This window comes from Arvicola amphibius, chromosome 15 (assembly GCF_903992535.2).
Source record: "Arvicola amphibius chromosome 15, mArvAmp1.2, whole genome shotgun sequence".
Classification (NCBI taxonomy): Eukaryota; Metazoa; Chordata; class Mammalia; order Rodentia; family Cricetidae; genus Arvicola; species Arvicola amphibius.
In genome coordinates this window covers 35,423,240-35,442,757 of record NC_052061.1, presented here as the reverse complement: position 1 = coordinate 35,442,757, position 19,518 = coordinate 35,423,240, and the positions used below count along the sequence as shown (strand labels likewise).

Genomic DNA, 19,518 nt, shown 5'->3' with positions numbered 1-19,518 from the left:
AGGAACCCTTGACTTTACCTCCCAGCTTCATGGACCCATTTTCTGACCTCCGTTTTCTCTGAGATCTGAATTAAAGCCAGGAAACACAATGGCAAACCCGAGATAAAGGCAGAGTTCCAGTGCCATGCCTCGTGGTCAGCCCAACCTGGCTCAACTCACCCCTGAGTGGTCCCTGACCTTTTGTGGCACCTTTTCCCCATTCCACCATCGTGGCTCTGCCCCCATCTTCTGAAGTATCTTGGACCCCTAGAACCAACTCCAGACTCCTCTCCACATGGCCATCCTTTTTATTTTTCAACAAGAGAAATTCCTCCAAGTAGAATTTAAGTCAATGAATATCTCTTTATTTTAAAATGCAGAGACACGTTATTAGCCAAGTTAGGCATTCTCATGTACCACAGGTGGCGCTGCTGCACCATTGGGTGTTTTAGAAACCAAGGGTATTTTAAATGAAAACTTCGTTCCCATCTCTATTGATGCCTATGTACCTGTGTAAACTCCGGGATGCACACTTGTGCACACACTCACATGTAGTTTGGATTGACAGCTGACAAGATCCAGAGCACAGACAGCCACTCTGCAGAGGAGGTTGGAGAGGTGGAAAGCAACCCCGTGAGCAAGGCAATCGCACGCCACCTAGGCATCGACATTTCTGCAGAAGGCCGCCTGGCCAAGAACCGGAAGGGCATAGCCATTATCATCCATGGGACACCCGTGTCAGGTATGTGACAATCTGAGGGGAGATTATGTCTCTTCCATAGGGAACTGTAGCAGCATCAGCTTGGTCATGGCCAGTCATAAGAGTTTTATCTGAGGAACGGCATAGCAAAGGATCACAGGCATGTACCCAGAGACCCTGTCTCCAAAACACAGGCCAAAAAAGAGATCTAACTGGCTTCGTGTCTATCTCGCTGCAGTTGGAAAACCAACATCACACAAGTGTATTACAGCAGAGTCAAGGATAGGACTGGGGAGCTGCTTCTGTAATTAACGTGCTGGAAGGACGAGCATGAAGAAATGAGTCTATACCCCCTCACACACACACCAAAGCCCAAATAAAAGCTGAGATCTATGACTTGCCTGTAACCCCAGTGCTGAGAGGCAAAAGCAGGCAGATCCCAGGGCTTATTTCAGCCAGTCTCGGTGAAATGGTGAACTTTGGGTTCATTTAAAGACCCTGGCTTAAACAGTAAGAGGGACAAGCCATCAAAAAACATTATCCCAATCTTCACACATACCAGCCAGCCTGGGTGTGCACACGTGTAGATACCAGACACAGAGACACATTTTTAGAAAAGATGTTCATGATCTGCCATTTTTCATGAGGAGAAAGTATCAAACTTATGATTTATAATTTATATCTGTTTGATATTGCCTCTGTAACAGCCACAAATGCAGTGGCCTGAAGAGGCACAGATTTACCCCCTCTTTAACAGTCCTGGAGACCCTAAGTCTTAAGTGGCTCAGGGCTGTAGGTATTGGGAGGCACTAGTGGGCAGTCCATTTTCTTGTCTTTTCTAGCTTCTAGAAATGCTGCCCACATTTCTGGCCCAGGGCAAGAGCTTCCATCTTCAAAGCTGGCAGTGCAGTCTCCTCTAGTGTGTTCCTGTCATATAGCTGCCTCTGCCGCCAACCCTCCTGCTGTTCTCTCCTAGGGATCCCTGTAGTGAGATTGAGGCCACTCGGATAATCCAGTCATATTCGTGGTAGAATCTGTAAACTGATCCACCTGCCAAATGATGGCACTTTGCATATAAGGGAGCATGTTTACAGGCTCCAGGAATGAGAACATACATCTTTAGGAATTATAACTCGGCACCCTGTGTAACCCGTTCCCTCCATCTCCCCTTCCTTTCCTCCCTCCATTCCTTCTTCCTCCAGTTCCCCCCTCCTTCTCTTCCTTTCTCTTCCTTTCTTTCTTTCTTTCTTGGACTCTAGTAGAAGCTAGTCTCATACTCTATATATAGATAAGGATGGCTTTGAGCTCCTGATCCTTCTACCTCTGCCTTCCAAGAGCTGGGATTAGGGATCTGTGCTACCATACCCCGTTTGTGTGGCACTGGGGATCAGTCCCAGGGCTTCCTGCATACTAGGCAAGAACTCTAAAACTGAGTCGCATCCTCAGACCCCCCATTTTGTTTTGCTATTTTTATATTCATTGTGCTTTTATTTATTTTACATGTATGAATATCTTGCGTGCTCATGTCTATGTGCAGCACATGTGTAGCTGGTGCTCACAGAGGCCAGAAGAGGGCGCCAGATCCCCTGGGACTGGAGTTACAATGGTTGTGAGCAGCCATGTAGGTGATGAGAAACAAACTACACTTTTGCTAGAGCAGCCAGTGTCCCTAACCACTGAACCACCTCCCCACCCCCATCTATGCCTAATGAAAAATATCAATAACATGGCTACATATGCAACTTAGCAGCTGTAGGCCAACTCTAGTATCTCTGTATGAGTGGATTGCTAGATCCTTTTTCTTTCCTCTTATCTATTATTTCTGAATTTTCTACATTTTAATGAAAGTAGATGAAATGAGGAAAATCAAGTCAGCACAGGTTACTGTTTAATCCCAACGTTAGTGTCAGCGACAGTGGTAGGGGTGAGGGGTGACACAGTGCTTTAGAGACTACCCAGTAGAAACTGTTTTTCTACATGGGGGGGGAGCCTTAGAGTGAGGCAGTCAGATGTCATGCCCCTGTGCCTCCGTGGAACGGTTAGGAGCAGATCCACAGCTCTGACTGTACTTCCTGATCCACAGCTCTGACTGTACTTCCTGATCTACGGCTCTGACTGTACTTCCTGATCCACAGCTCTGACTGTACTTCCTGATCCACAGCTCTGACTGTACTTCCTGATCCACGGCTCTGACTGTACTTCCTGATCCACGGCTCTGACTATACTTCCTGATCCACGGCTCTGACTGTACTTCCTGATCCACAGCTCTGACTGTACTTCCTGATCCACAGCTCTGACTGTACTTCCTGATCCACGGCTCTGACTGTACTTCCTGATCCACAGCTCTGACTGTACTTCCTGATCTACGGCTCTGACTGTACTTCCTGATCCACAGCTCTGACTGTACTTCCTGATCCACGGCTCTGACTGTACTTCCTGATCCACAGCTCTGACTGTACTTCCTGATCTACAGCTCTGACTGTACTTCCTCGTCTCTGCTGATCTACTTCTGCCGCTTAAGAGACTTGTAGGTGAAGCATTCAGAAATCACTCTGTAGGGTCCTCTGTTCTACAGACTTCTGTCTAGGACACCGAGCAAATGAGAATTGTGAGAGTCAATACCCTGGCCGTTTTTACAGGAAAGACAGCCAATGCCATCAGCATGGCCAAATACTACAATGCGGCCTGCTTGAACATCGACTCCATTGTCCTAGAAGCCATATCAGACAATAATAACATCTCAGGGATTCGGGCTCGGGAGCTGTGCATCAGAGCTGCCATAGAGCAGTCCATGAGGGAAGCAGAGGAGTCGGGTAAGCCCCCCTTCTCCATGGTTTACTCTGTGTGTGTGTGACCCAACCAGCCTTCCCATCTTTGAGTTTCCCTGGTTTCTTGATCTTGTACTTGTCTCTATTTTGCCTGTTTAATAGTCACCAGATCCCCAAAGCCCATTTCCATGAAGACTTCCCCAAGTCATCTTTTGTTGGAACCTTCTAGTCCCAAACTTGCTCTCACAGAAAGTGAACTCATCTCCACACACATACATGTGTAGGTACACATGCGTGTAAGGGCATGTATGTACGAAAGTCAGAAGACGATCATCCCTGCCCACCTGGTTTGTTGATAAGGTATCTTCCTTGGTCTGGAGTTCACGAATTAGGCTGGGCTAGCTGGTCAGTGAGGCCCAAATATCCATTTGTTTCTTCACCCCAGCACTGGGCTTACCACGGCAGACATTTTATGTGGGTTCTGGGGATTGAACTCAGGTCCTCAGGCATGGTCAAGTGGTGGTACCCTTTACTGGTAAGATCATCCCTCTAGGCATTGCCTTGATCCTCCTCTCCTACAGCCTGGTTGAAGGTTGATGTGGGACCCGTTGCCAGTTTATCCCACAGAATCCTCTTCACCTAGCATACAGAGGTATTATTCCATGAGTGGTGCAGGAGGATGCTTGACACAGTAGAACACAGGACCATAAGAGACACAACCCACATCGCGGTTAGTCTGACACTTGGAGGAGAGGCAGAGATGAGTTCAGGAAAATACCACAGCCATAAACATTTCTGTTTCTGTGTCTATGTCTGTGTCTACCTGCATGGTGGAGAATTAGAAGAATGGGGGGATGTTCAGGGATGATTGCAGAGACTTTGAGCCATAGAAACTAGGAGAGTGGAGTCATTCACTGAGGGAGGAATTCTGGGGGAAGAGGCAGCATAAGGAGCTGGATTGAGCTTTTAGATCTCAACATAGAGAAGTCTGGTGTGGTCTTCCTATTACAAACCAAGAATCCTGGCTCCGTCAGGTCATTTGAAGGCCACGGGTCAGGAAAGCAACTGCACAAGGAAAAAAATGTAGAGTTTGAAGCAGAGGACCTGCTTAGAGATGGATCCTCTCTCCAAGAAGCCCTAAGAGCATGCCATAGTTCCTGATAGCACTGTACCTACTAGCTGATCAACTCTCAGTCCTCCACTTGGGGTACTCATGGGAGAAAACAAGGTTCTTTGCTAGGTAGATGAGGGAATAGTTCTTAAGGGAAAATCCCAGGCAATCTCATGATTCTAAGTCTCTTAAATGTTCTCCTCCAATAAACAAATGAGGCATGTGATTGTGTTAGCATCCTGGCGAAATGATGAGTTTGCGCTCCTGAACTGAGTACCAACAAGCTGGAGACAGAACTGGGGAAATCTGTCAATGAAGTGAGAGCTGCAGACACTGGGAAAGATGGGATTGGCCCAGAGAGGCCCAGAAGGAGAAGGGAGATCCTTGGGGAAGACTTGTGTGTCAGGAGGAAGCACTGTGAGAAAAGCCAGGGGACACTTAGAATGGTGGGCTCTCAAAGGCAGGGACTCGGCAGGACAGGCACTGAGGAGAGGAGAGAACCTCACAGCTTTGGGGGAAGGAAGACAGGTGAGTGAGGCTTTCACATCTTCTGCCTTCTTGCTCTGGAGCCCTTTGCTCTAATTAACATACTATTCTCATTTCGCTTAGTTTGTTTTGTTGTCTATCCCCACTGCTCTCAGGCCAGAAGCTTCTGGGATGGAAATTGTGTTAATTTTCCTCACTTCTATATTTGCAGCCCTGGGAACAGTGTCGGGCCTAGAGCTGACATATAACTAAGATGTATTTTAAAAAACAAAAAGTCATTGACCCAGCAAATGAGCAGAATTGGATCCTGCTGAAAGCTACAAGGGAATGAGCTCTACATTGGTTTCTCAAGACGCAGAGATTTCTGATGTCTTTGGGAGCCTCAATGGAAGGTTCGGCCCTAACTAGCATTTGCTGTCTGCTACAGCCAACAGACTGGAATGAGATAGCTAAGTCCAAGTCTACCAATGCCAAGTAGAAGCCACTAGCTTCAGGAAGCTACTGAGTGCTTGGACTGTAGCCTGTTCAAGCTTAGGTGCAGTACAAGATCATAGTGTACGCTGGACCCGTGGGGACGCAGAACAGACAGGAGAACTCACACTGTCTCAGTTGTTCCAGTTGGCTTACAAAATGAACTATCCATTGTCACATAATGGTTTAAATAAATATACCATTTTAGTTGATTTTTTTAACTTTTATTTGGCTACTGGAAGTTTTTAAATTATACTCATTTCTGTGACCATGGTGGTTTGGATCCCTGTTTAGAGAAACTGAGCAGTAAAGGGGACAGAGGGAAAAAGGTGACAGGACAAGGGAGTGGGAAGAAAAAAAAAGGGAAGGAGAAAGGGAAAGAAGAAAGGAAGTCATTCCTTCAAATTAAAATTTATATTAAGATCATATCTAGAAGCTCTTGTTAAAATATGTAGGGTGCCATGGACGAGAAAGGGGCACATGGACGAAACTGTAAAGAAACTGTATGCTCCGTGAAGATCGGGGTGGGCAGGGGAGCCAGAGTCACAGTGAAGAGCAGTCGAGACTTAGGTGAGATTCTGGTGGTCAGTGCCTCTGAGGATGCTGAGTCCCCCAGAGCGGGTGTGTCAGATACGGTGAAGGGCGTGGTGAGTGGAGGATCAGGAAGTTCCCATGACTGCCGCAGAACTCAGCTGTGGCTCACTCCACCAGGGGATTTCAGCCTCCCTAGTCCCCCATCAGGTACAATATGGCTTCTCTCTGCATGTTCCCAGACCCTGGGAGAGGGGAGGAGGGAGTTGCCGGAAACAGTAAGCCAGAGTGAAAGGCAACTGTGAGGAACCCTGGAGACTTACTGGCTGAGATGATTGACAGCTCCTCGTGAGCTAGAGAACCACAGGTGCTCCTCAGCTGAGGAGGCAAAGCACGTGTTCTCCGCCCCTGGTCTCCTTCAGGGGTGCCTAGTCCATCTTTGAAGACAGGATCCCAGGGGACACAAGGAGACGTGGCAAATGTATCAGGCAAGGGATCCATCAGAAGACTGAGGCTCAGAGGGGGCACTAAGGTGTTCCAGCAAGAGTTTTTCAAAACAAATTGTAAATGGCTGATGTTTTAGAAGGCATCTCAGTAGAGGGAGCTGAGTGAGGGTAGCAGTCTGCTTGGAAGGGGACTCGGGAACGAAAAGAGGAAATTTACTGTGTGCATAAAGCCGTATTTGCTAACAATCACACACTTCTTGCTTAACTCATTTATCATTGGAGACAGCTCTGCTGAGGGCAGAAAGAACTCTGCCCTAGCTATTCCTTGGCCTTGCCACTGCCCAAAATGGAAGAAAGGTAAAGTGTCAGATTCGCAAGGCAAGGGCTTATGCACAAGCAACTCAGAAAGTTCATGGCCTCTGGGCTGGGAAAGAAAGTGGGCCCGGACTATTGCAGGAGCTGTCGAAAAGAGGGGCAGTAGGGTAGTTTGAATGAGAAATCTCCCCCATGGCTCAGGCATTTCAACACCTGGTCCCCAGTTGGTGGTGCTGTTTGGGGAGGTTCTGAAACCTTGAGGAGGCGCACGCACGCACACAGCCTTCCTGGAGGAAGTATGTCGTGGAGGGTGGGCTTCGAGGGTTTATAACCTCGTTCCCCCTTCAGTTTGCTCTCTCAGCTTCTTCCGTGAAACGTGCTCTCCCGGCTCTTGTTCCTTCTGCTTGCTGCCGTGCCTCCCTTTCGTAAGGGACTCTTATCTCTCTGAACCGTACGCCAAAATAAACACTTTTGCCTACCAGTTGCCTTTGGTCACAGGATTCTATCACAACAATAAGATAAAGTAACTAATGCAGGCAGAAAAGAGCCTAGACCCAAGGGAGCTTGATGGGTGGAGCCACCTCCAACCTAGGTCAGTATGGGAAGGTGATTGAGAATTCTATAAGAGAGTAACACGGCCTTCAGTGTACCATCCCCAGTGTGATTTCCTTCATATTGTAAGATGACTTTTCCTAAAAACCCACCTTTTCCTAATAGCCCAGGAGTCTTCAATGACCCAAAATGTTGGGGTACCAGCACGACTCAGCACTGAGAACCTGGGCAAGTTTACCTCAGAACTCAATCTAGTGACCCAGGAATTTAAAACTGCAAAGAGTGTGCGTGGGAGTGTGATGCTCCCCAAAGGCAAGGCAGATAGCCACTGGTCTGGATCTCAGAAGCAGCATCATCAGCACCCAGTTGAAACACCACAGGTAGGCAGGGATCCCTGGGCAGAGGGTTGGGTCCTTTCCTCCTCTTTCTTGGCATCCTCCAGCTGGGCCAGCACCCTCTGCCTCTGTGGCTGTCCTTACCAAGGGACTGCTGTCCCTGTGCCACTCCTTCAGGAATGAGTGTGCAGTCATCTGGTACCCTGCTGGATGCCAGGGAAGTGAAGGTGAAGAAAACAAGGTCTCATGCTCAGGCTGCACTGACGGAGGAAGACGATCACACTTACAAATTATCTGAAATAAAGTAGTGACAGAAGACAGCTACAGAAGTTGAACCATAGAAAATGGCCAATACTCAATCTACCATGTTTAGAGTCCCATAATAGTAATTTCCTATGGCTCATACCAGCAATAAGACAACATAAGGAGATCAAGGGGATTCAAATTGGAAAGGAAGAAGTTAAACTTTCGTTATTTGCTGATGATATGATAGTATATATAAGTGACCCCCCAAAATTGCATTGCACACCCTGCACACCAACCTTGCTACACACCCATAAACGGTATTGCACACCCTACACATCAACCATGCTACACACCCATAAACAGTATCACACACCCTGCACACCAACCTTGCTACACACCCATAAACGGTATTGCACACCCTACACATCAACCATGCTACACACCCATAAACAGTATCACACAGCCTACACACCAACCATGCTACACACCCATAAATGGTATCACACACTCTGCACATCAACCATGCTACACACCCATAAACGGTATCACACAGCCTACACACCAGCCTCCGTCTTCAAGTAACTGGTCCCATAGAAACCTCCAGTCTCTTTCTCTCCGCCCACCTCACTGTCGTTTTCTTCCAGTTTTGTCCCTTGGTCCACTCTCTCTTCTGCCTTCTCCTTTATCATATTCCCCAGGCAGTCAATCTCCAGCCCCAGTGGACTCAATTCCTTCCAGACCAAACCGATCATAGCTAGAAGAATTACTCGTCTCTCCTAAGTAGCCTGAAAGTTAACACCACACATCCCAATGCCTGCCCTAGTAAACTTGCCCTCCATTCAAAATGCCCATGCTATGGCCCTCCTCGCTCTCCTGACCTCTGAGACACTCTGCTCTTCTTCATCCTCAGCCAGCAATCTCTCTGCCGAGCTCAGACAACAACCTCATCCTCACCACCCCCCCCCCACATCTCCCAGCAGGCTTCCATAGCCCAATGCCGTCCCTGCCTGCAGCTGAGCTCCTGCCCCTGTTCTCATTCCAGGCTGATCTCTCGACCTGTGCCCTGGACCTCACCCCTTTCCCTCTTTCTCAGTTCAGGAGTTAAAGTCCCACCATTGTCCTTGCTCTCCTGTCTTTCCTTCTTTGGAATGTGTTCTTCTTTTCTTACACGACCTTACATTCATCCCCAGCTCTTAACTCATCTTGCAGATCATCTTCTCTGTAACTCCTCCAAAGAATGGCTGTGCCAACGGCCTGCTCTGTCTTGGCTGCCCCCAAGCTCCTTCACCAATTCCATTGAGATGTCTGGCCCCCACCTCCATTCCACTGGCTCCATTGCTTACCAGATTCCATACACACTGAGCCCTGCCCCCAAATCATCCCTGCACAGCCAAGGTAGCTTGCAGCTTCCTCACAGAATGGCCTTTCTCTTGATGTTGTCTCCTGTTGTGTCATCCAAGTAATATGACCTCACTGTGGTCATCCCCACCTGTCACTGCTCTTCATTCCTGTCTCTAGTCACTTTCCCATCATGCTCCTCCTCCCTGCCAGCAACATGACAGATTCCTGTGAGAAGTGCTTGGTCTCTGTGTCTCCCATGAGACTGTTAAGAGCCACGTAGGCAGTGCCAATATTAGCCCTACTCATTGTTGGTTCCCTAGTCCGCCAGGGGCTGGTGCGTGATGAGTAAATGGACAGTCGAATACAGTTCAGGACACATACAACAGCACCTCCCACGATAATCCTCCTTGAAGCTACCGGCCACTCTTGAGAGAGAATAAGAATCCTTCATTTTACAATACAGTCCTCATTTATAAATAAGGGGCCTACAGGAGCTGTATGACGTTCCTGGCAGTTATGTGACTTGTAGATACAGTCGTTGAGACAAAGCTAGATTCTGACTTCCGGCTCTTCTCCCCTCATCAGGTTCCCTCCAGCCCTCTCCTCATAGGGCCCACACAGCGGCGGCTCAGTGTCAGCGCCAGTGTTGGAGGAGAGACAGGGCTGATGAGCTGTGTGCTCCCAGATGAACTTCTCGTTCAGATCCTAGCTGAGCGGATACAGGTGCGTGCACACTCAGCCACACAAAGCTGCAGGCTTGGAACTCGCAAGCTGAGCCTGTGCTGAGAGGCGAGATGCCAGGCCGTCAGCCACCCTCAGTGGCTCAGAGCCCACGGGTCTCTCAACAGCCACTTGCTTATCCCTTTGACAGCTCTTGCCCATGGTCTCTCCCTTCCCTACAGTCTGAAGCCGCTCTTTAAAGATGCAAGGAGCAGATTACACATCAAAATAAACGAGAAAATAAAGCAAAAGGAGCGGTGGGTTAAAAAGGATAATGTAAGCAATTGAAAGTTAGAGTCTGACTGGCAGGGTGACACACACCTGAAACCCCAGCATCCGGGAGCTGGGGTGGGGTGCTGTGCATTGGAGACCAGGTTGGCCTGCATAGTGAGATCTTGTCTCCAGAATAAAGCATGGTTCTCTGTAAATTGCTGTTAAAAATTTTTTCATTATGTAATGTGAAAAAAGATTAGTATGTAAAACAAAATGGCCTTTTATATGTTTGCAAATAATGTCACATGCATGGTAAACAACAGCTCCTGTCGTATGAGTTAAGTGTTGCTCGCTTTGGTTAGCAGGTCTAGGGATTCTATGCCTCCTTTACTCTTTCTAAATTCTTTTTAAGGACACACTGCTTTTAAAGTCAAAACCAATATGTTGAACTTTTTAAGAACTTGAGGGGACTGGAGCTGCAGCTCAGTGGAAGAGTGCCTACCTGCCTGCCTGCCTGCCCGCCTATTCAAGGCCTTGGGGTGCTCTCCAGCAGTACACATGAAAATGTACTTAACTAATCTTCAGTCATGACCAGCAGGACCTAGAAGGGCCAGAGCTGTGTTTGCTTTGGTTTCTCACACTGGGCCACTATTAAGTGAACATTTCTTGTGTGTGTGTGTGTTCATGTTTCTCCATGTGTGTGCATATGGGTTGGGGGAGAAAGGTACACATATACATGGAAACCTGAAATTGATGATTTCGGGTGTTTTTCTCAACTGCTCTTCACTTTTTCTTTATGGAATTAGGGTCTCTCTCTCTCTCTCCCCCTCTCTCTCTCTCTCTCTCTCTCTCTCTCTCTCTCTCTCTCTCTCTCTCTCTCTCTCTCTCTCTCTCTCTCTCTGAAGTAAGAGATTATCAATTACTAGACTCTCTGACTAATCTAGTCAGCAAGCTAACTGCAGAGACTCCATCTTGGCCTCCCAAGATTACAAGCAGCACCCACACCTGCTTGATACCTACTTAAATGCTGGGGATTCAACTCCATGCCTCTTGCTTGTTCCTGGTCACCCGTGTCTCCACTGAGCTCTTTTGAGTAAATACTAAACTGTAGGAGAAGTCATTCTTCAGTGGTCACATGACCAGAATCTGCTCCAGTTACATTGCCAAAGTCATTCCTCTCCTAGGCAGTGGGACCACTAAGAAAAGTATGGGCCTGGGAGACAAATTAGTGGTAAAAACATTTGCCTGGCACCTCATAAAATCTGGGCATGATGGCATGTACTTATAATCCAAGATCTGGGGAGGCAGAGACCAAAGGATCCCCAAGACTCACTAGCCAGCTAGTCTAGTGGAATTGGTAAACCCCAAGTCCCAGTTAAAGACCTCATTTCAAAATAAATAAGCAAAAAGAGGTGGGGTGGCTCTCAAGGAATAATACCCGGGGTTGTCCTCTGGCTTCAACATGCATATGTCTGCATGTTCGCCTGTACACAAGCATGCATGCACATACATGTACACACACATGCACACACGGAAAGAGAAGTGCCGGTGACCTTCGTGTTGTTGCTGCTCTGACTGCCGGTTTCTCTGTCTGTGGGAACCCTTCCCTTTTCTTTCCTTTGCATCTTATTTCCATACACCTCATGGATCTTTCTATACCTTTTGACACTTTCTTTGTTCTTTTATTCTTTTGTTGTTGTTTGTTTGTTTGTTTGTTCGTTCGTTCGTTTGTTCATTGTTTTTCAAGACTTGGTTTCTCTGTAGCTTTGGAGCCTGTCCTGGAACTATAAACCAGGCTGGCCTTGAACTCACAGAGATCCGCCTGCCTCTGCCTCCCGAGTGCTGGGATTAAAGACATACACTACCGCCGCCCAGCTGTTCCTTTATTCTACACATGGAGATGAAATAAATCCGCTGGTCTCCCATAGCCTGCCATCATGCTCCTTCCTAGCTGACTAGGCATTTAGTCTTCATTTATGTTTGGAGGGACCAGTACGTTCTATAAAACCAGCTCCTTCATTTCGCATCAGCGTCTGGACTTGGGTTTCATGGTGTTTATTTTGGAGCCCAGTGGGTATGCAGAACCTGACATAAGAACAAGCCTTCTCTCTCTCTCTCTCATAGAGAGCAGCTGATCTCCAGCCTGAAATAACCGTCTCGTTCTCTCTGCTTGCAGCTGAGTGACTGCTTCAGAGGCGTGGTGTTCGATAGCCTGGAAACGCTCTTCGCTCGGAGTGCACCCTCTGCCCTCCTCTGTCTGCTAAAGGCCATCGGCAGCCGGGAGCACATATATGTCCTCAACATGGCTCAGGACTATGTGGCCATGAAAGCCCAGGAGAAGGCCAAAAAGGAGCTAGAAGGCAAGCCCCTGACTTTCCTGCCCATCCTTCCCAAGCCCAATAGGGCTTCCCTTGCCATTGGGCTTTCTGTTTTTCAACTTGTTTCTCTGGTATGATAATCCATCCAATGGACTTAAATGAACTTATTACTTCTGTGTCTCTTTGGCACCTTACCTCTGCCCTGGGAAGTGACTGGGGCATCTGTTTCTAATTGTAAACAGGCTAAGGAGAGCACACTGTGGGCACATCCTGACCTAGGATGCTTGGCTTGCCGGTCTGGTTTAGACAACCACACAGTTCCTTTGACCTAATGGGACTATTTTGTACACTTTGAGTCATTTTATCCTCACCAGTGAAGATTATTGCCCCATTGCCGCGCACTGCACCCCCCCCCCATCTGCTCTCTATGCACTAGAATCCAGTTCGTGAGCTTCGGGCAAGGGGCTGGAGGTTGAGGAAACACACACAGAGACAAACAGACACACAGACCTCCAATCACTGGCACAAAGCCCTTCTTTAATAGCAACATGGAGGCTTAGATACCCAGCAGTTAATGGCCAGTAGGTGAAAATCCCATCCTCTGATCCTCACACACACACTGATCCACACAGCTTTTAGTAACTTCAATTAGAAGGCTCTAGCAGGGAAGAGCAGTTGAAGGTTAGGACTCCAATTGGTCCCAACACCCCATTTTACAGATGAAGATAGTAAAGCCCCACAATACCAAAAGTCTTCTCAAGATCGCATGATAGCCAAATGCGATGACACGCAGTAGGTGTAGGAAGGATTGTAAACTCACGGCCAGCCTGGGCTGCACAGCCAAACTACAAGTACAGTACACTCAGGGTGAGCCACTTCTTTCACTACCTCAATGGCGTGAAAAAATTAGCAATTAAAAAATTGATTGGAAACTAGATAACAAGGGCCAGAAAGAAGGTTCTGCGGGTAAAGGTGCTTGTTACCATGCTTGACAACCTGAGTTCAATCCCTGGGACCCACATGGTAGAAGGAAAGCACCAGCTCCCACAAGTTGTCCTCTGATATCTGTATGTGGACCGTGGCACACGTGTGCATGTGTGTGTGTGTGTGTGTGTGTGCGCGCGCGCGCGCGTGCGTGCGCGCACGTGCACACACACGCACACAGAGAGTAAACAAATGCAATTTTAAGAAGAAATTTGATACAAAATATAAAAATAATGTCACTTGAATTATTATTAGTTTAGTCAGAAGCAAGTCAGCAAAGTGTGGCCCATGGGGGAGGGCTTGGGGACTACTGCCAACACTATCCCCAGAAGGTAGAGTCCTGCCTCGGAGAAGCATTGGTTCTGGATACTCGACTGTGCTTCACTTGGGCTTTTGTCTCAGGGCACCGTCTGCACAGCTCTTTGTTTTAAAGAAAGGGATATTTAAAGTACTTTGTTCATGGACAGAACTGTCTGTGTCCTCACATTCTCATGGGAACCATGAGCAGGCTCCTTTGAAGTGTTCTGGCCTCCTGCTTCCTGTTCTCTAGAACACTTTCCCATGATGACCAACCTGAAAGGGCTTATTATTAATAATAATTATTATTTTCTTGATAATCTCCCATCACACTCTCGCTTCTGCGGCTAACCCTGTCTCTGACACTCTGCCTCCCTCCTATAAAGAATCTTTTGATGGGACTCTGGCTAATTCAGTCATGTCTGCAGAAGTCCCTCTGCCATGGAAAACCCCACATTCACAAGTTTAAGGATTAAGACATAAGCATCTTTGAGGACCACTACTCAGCCAACCATAGATGGAACCCAAACTTGGCACTATAGAGATAAAGGAAACTCAGCAGAGACTGGGATGCCATCTACCCTCCTGCTGTCACTGTGTGGCCATCTACCCTCCTGCCACCTCCTGCTGTCACTGTGTGGATGAAGCTACTAAGACCTTGACCTCCCTCTACCCCCTCACTCCACAGAGCGCAAACGCAAGGAAGCTATTGCGAAGGAAAAGGAGCGTCTCCAAACCCTAGATGAGGAAGACTATGATGCCCTGACACCAGAAGAGAAAATCGCATTTGACCGTGAGGTTCGGCAGGCTCTCCGGGAAAGAAAGAAGAGGTGGGAACCAATGGCTGGCCACATCTGACTGCCTCTATATGACCCTCAGTCTGTGCAGCTCAACTCAATAAGCACAGCCCCTCAGTGTCCCTCTCTAGGGACTGCGCAGGAACTAAATTCCTCCCCATGCCATGTAGCACTCCAGAAACCTGGGCCTCAAGCTTGGGCTATCCATCTCACAAACAGCCTTCCTTTCTTCAGACATCATGGTCATGGGCATTATGGTCTGGGGTTTACAGCATTAGAGGGTGCAGAGCCATGGTACTCAGCTATGATATACGCCCATTTTTTTTCCTCTCACTGACTCTGAAAGAGATTGTATGTCTCCTGCCCCCTGCCCACAGCAAACCTTCATCCTTTCCCCTATATAGGAGAAATGTCTATTCATCAAGATGCATAACAAGCTTAGCTTCGGTACCCAGGAAATGTTTCTTTATCATCAAGGCTGCAGTGCATTTGCTTCATAGAGCACATTTGTGCCCCAGAGCTCATCAGCAGCTGTTTGTAGTATGCACGTGCATGCACGCGCATACACACACACACACACACACACACACACACCATGAAGGATGCATATGTAGCCTCAGTGAGCAGCAAGTCACAGCAACCAGGAGCAACTACAGATTTGTGGAGATGAAGAGATAGGTAAACCAGGGCCTCCTAAGCTTTTGTGCTCTTTGTGTACTTGCCTAAGAAATGCTTGTGCATGACCTCAGATAATATAGACAAATTATTGTCCAACCCAAACATTCTCTGGTACCAGAATAAATCAGAATAAAATTTATCTTGTTTTACTAATTATTAAATACAGAAGTAAATTTGCATAGTAATGAGATATATATACTTTTTCTTTTGAGACAGGGTCTCACTGTGTAGACTAGGCTGGTCTCAAACTCAAAACTCACAGAGATCTTCTTGCCTATGCCTCCCAAGTGCTAGGATTAAAAATGTATGCCACCACAACCAGTTACTTGTTTATTTTTATGTAAATAATTAAATGTTTGATACTGGAGGACAAAGAGTTTCTTCAGCATTTTTCAGAATTGACTGCTTATTTTTAATTTGTAGTAATAACTGTTGGGAGCACTTCCATATAAATATGTAGTACAAAATATCAGAAGTCTATCTGTTTTTCAAAATTTTCTGGAAGTTCTGCCTTAATCTCAAGCCAAAATTCATTTCAGGATTCTTTTAAAATGAAACTCGAATTAGAAACTCATACAGCAGTTTTTAAAATCAGTCAAGCATTTTAATGCAGTGACATGCAAATTGGATACTTCCATGATAAAAAAAAAGGTAGAAAAAATATTTTAAGTCTCTCTTTTCCACAATCAAGCTATTCTGTTTATATAAAAGCAGAAAACTTTGTACAGTAAAAACCCTGCAATTCATGACATGCAGCAGTCTCAAATCTGAGCCAAGCAGCTTCTTTGACTCTGTATGCATGGTGTGATGACGTGCACAGCATAGTGGGTATGTTGAGAGCCAAAGCTACATGGAGCATGACAGCACACACCTGTAATCCTAGCACTCTGGAGGCCGAGGCAGGTGGATCTCTGTGAGTTCCAAGCCAGCCTTGTCTACATGGTATTTTATTTTAAATTAATTTTTGGCTCTTGCACATCCAGAAACTTTTTACTATTGCCAGATTGTTCCCAGCTGCTGAATTCAGTTACATAATCCCATCCAGTGTGATCCCCAGGTTACAAAGCTATGGGTTAGATATTTTCAGAAGTGCCATCTCTTCACTTCTTCCCATGTGGGGCCCACTTTGATCCCTCTGCTATTAGCCACAGGGGTAGACACGGCTGAACATGCAGAACAAAGGGAAAGAAAACCAGAAAGAGAGGACTGGCCTTCCAGAGCCAGCATCCTGGCTCTTAGCCAGCTGACTGGGACTGATATTCAGAGCACACATTCCTTCATGTCTGAACATAGATGTGAAGGTGTAGGGGAGAGGACAGCACCTGCACTGATGCCACTGCTGTCCTTGGACGTTCTTTTTCAGTGATCAGGCTTACTTTCAGCCTTCTCTTTCCCATGAGAAGAGACGGGAATAGAATACAGATAAATTAAAAAGTTCTAATTGCATTTAACTCATCAGAGAGTTGCTGAATGACCTCTTAAAAAATAGTTGTGGCCCCTTTCCTTCCTTGCTTGCTTGCTTGCTTTCTTCCTTCTCTTCTCCCCTCACTTCTCTCCCTTCCTTCCAAGAAAGATTTGCCCAGGGTCTCTACTCCTGGTGGTCCCACCTGGGCAGGTGAAATGGGAGGCCCTAAATTCTCTTTTCTGTGTGTGGCTCAACACAGGGAGCTGGAAAGGCTGGCCAGGGAAATGCAGGAGAAGAAGCTGCAGCAGGAGCTGGAACGGCAGAAGGAAGAGGACGAGCTCAAACGAAGGATCAAAAAGCCTAAGCAGGGCCCTGTGAAGGAGGAGCCACCCCTCAAGAAGTCACAAGTCCCCCCAAACAAGCAGGTAGCAGCCCTTACTTGCTCCTTACTGAGAAGCAAAGGAACCACCACTGTAACGGCAAACCAGCCCACTGTCTCTTACCATCCAGAACTCAACTATCCATGTTGTGTTTACATGGATACTATGGTAGGGCAATAGGTAGAAGGACTAAGCCCAGTGCTATTAAGCGCTATATGTAGGTGCTGGGTTTGTGTTTCACCTGATCATGCATTTTAACATCCCATGCATTCAGGACAGTGTTCCCCACCTACGGTTCACAGATGAAGCCAGAGTCCCAGAACCCTATTCAGTAATGTATTATCATAGTGTTTGCTCTTTCTTTTGCCTGCTACAGGATTGCGATGGTGCTAAATAGTTAGTATTAAAGACTTGCCTCCAGGGGCATCGATGGGCTCTCCCCAGTGCCTATGACTATGGCAGCCATGGTTTTGAGCATGTTTACAGTACCAGGTATAAATTCCCTGCAGTGGAGCAGGCCTCGGATCCAATCAAGAGAACATTTGGTTACTCCCATAAACACTTTGCCACTATTGCGCCAGTGGGTACAGCTTGCCTAGCAGATCATTTGTAGCATGCAGTCCAATGCTGGTTAAGATCACTGATGTCTTTTCTCCCCTAGCAGCACCTTATGACACAGTAAAAGCCAACCAGGGAGGAGCTAATTTCCTGATCAATTCGGGTTTGATTTCTCTATGCCCTGCAGCTAAAGTATGTGACATCTCGGCCATAGGGTCTTACCCTCTATTTGTGATGGGAAACCAAGAGCAATGGTAATTAATAGTCTGCCTTGCGTGCCTCCCATTCCTCGCCAACCACCACTTCCATGTTTTATTGAAAAAACATTTCAAAATAATCTATGCCAATTTAACATCCCAATATTTATGTTTAGTTACATTTATATTTATTTGTGTACATTGTGTGTGTGTGTGTGAGTGTGTGTGTGTGCTATAGCACACAAATGAAGGTCAGAGGACAATGTATAGAAATCCATTCTCTTCTTCCATTTTGTGGGGCACAGGGGTCAAACTCAGGTCAACAGGCTTAGCAGCAGGTGTCTTGGCACACTGAGACATCTCGCCATCCCCCAGACTTACTTCTTTTTTTTGTTTGTTTGTTTTTGTTTTTGTTTTTCGAGACAGGGTTTCCCTGTAGTTTCTAGAGCCTGTCCTGGAACTAGCTCTTGTAGACCAGGCTGGCCTCGAACTCAGAGATCCGCCTGCCTCTGCCTCCCGAGTGCTGGGATTAAAGGCGTGTGCCACCACCGTCCGGCCCAAACTTACTTCTTAAAGATAGCATTTCACACACCATCAGGAAAAAAGACTGTTCGGAGCCCAGTCAGCCTAGAAGTCTGTCCAATGACTTCATCATAGTCTTCAGCTGTTGGGGCTTTCAAGTGAAAGTGTGTGTGTGTGTGTGTGTGTGTGTGTGTGTGTGTGTATAAATTTCCTTTCTAACTCAAGTGGCTGTGACATGCGCCCTGCCCCTTCTATGTCCCTGGCACAGAATAGAGGGCAAGTAGGAAGGACCATAGACCAGTCATCTACTTAGGGACAAGTTGTGTGTGTATCGCCTGAGCTTAACACAAAACACATTTGACCATATTCCTTGGGAAGACTTCTTGAGCTTTTCGAGACCCTTCTTGGTCTAATGTAGTCATCTGGTCTGAAAATCCTACCTCAGGGGAAACCAGCTGAGACCAGATCCATCCTCTGGAAGTGGAAGGAAATATCAGTATCAGGGGATGCCAGAGGACAGGAAGGATTGGCACGCTTGAGAACCACTCAGTTTTAAAACACAACTGAAAGCCCCCCCCCCAGCCTGGTACCACATCCCATACCAACCCCCATGTTCTCACATTGGCTCTGACAACTGAGGTCTCTTCTCACATGAGCTCAAGAGGGATGCTGGAATCCTTAGTTATAAGGTAGCTCTGACAAGTGCTTTCACATGGCCACCTTGCTGGGCCAGGTTCAAGATGAATACATCAAAGGAGCAGAGTGAGATGGGAGGAAGAGCCAGCCCTTGGTCACTGAAGACTCCATGCATGAAGCACCCCTCAATTTAGCTGGGAAGGGGGACTCTGGGCTATACTGAAGGCAGTGATCATGAGATTGGACTGGATTTGCTGTCACCTAAGAATGATCCCCCCAAAGTGATAGAACCACCTAAGGATTTCATCTAAGCAAAGAGAAAAGATCAGAGCCCACAAAATAAATTTGAAAGCACAGTAAGAAGAGGGGGTGAGGCTTGGTTTCTATTTACCAAGTTCATTGAATAAATTTGGTTTTGTTTTTGTTTTTTCAAGACAGTGTTTCTCTGTGTCTCCCTGGCTGTCCCGGAAATCACTTTGTAGACTAGGCTGGCCTCAAACTCACAGAGATCCACCTGCTTCTGCCTCACAAG

At 47.0% G+C, this 19,518-nt stretch overlaps 1 protein-coding gene across 1 annotated transcript in view; it reads left to right on the top strand.

The window, feature by feature from the left end:
• The window catches only part of Hydin (HYDIN axonemal central pair apparatus protein), a 325,609-nt gene that overhangs the window by 227,226 nt on the left and 78,865 nt on the right, over positions 1 to 19,518 (top strand). Inside the window, exons 39-45 of the mRNA XM_038312407.1 lie at positions 548 to 721; positions 3,319 to 3,492; positions 7,525 to 7,741; positions 9,863 to 10,004; positions 12,391 to 12,574; positions 14,502 to 14,643; positions 16,953 to 17,129. Of these exons, the coding sequence (XP_038168335.1) occupies positions 548 to 721; positions 3,319 to 3,492; positions 7,525 to 7,741; positions 9,863 to 10,004; positions 12,391 to 12,574; positions 14,502 to 14,643; positions 16,953 to 17,129 (1,210 nt within the window). The remainder of the gene's footprint in view (positions 1 to 547; positions 722 to 3,318; positions 3,493 to 7,524; positions 7,742 to 9,862; positions 10,005 to 12,390; positions 12,575 to 14,501; positions 14,644 to 16,952; positions 17,130 to 19,518) is intronic.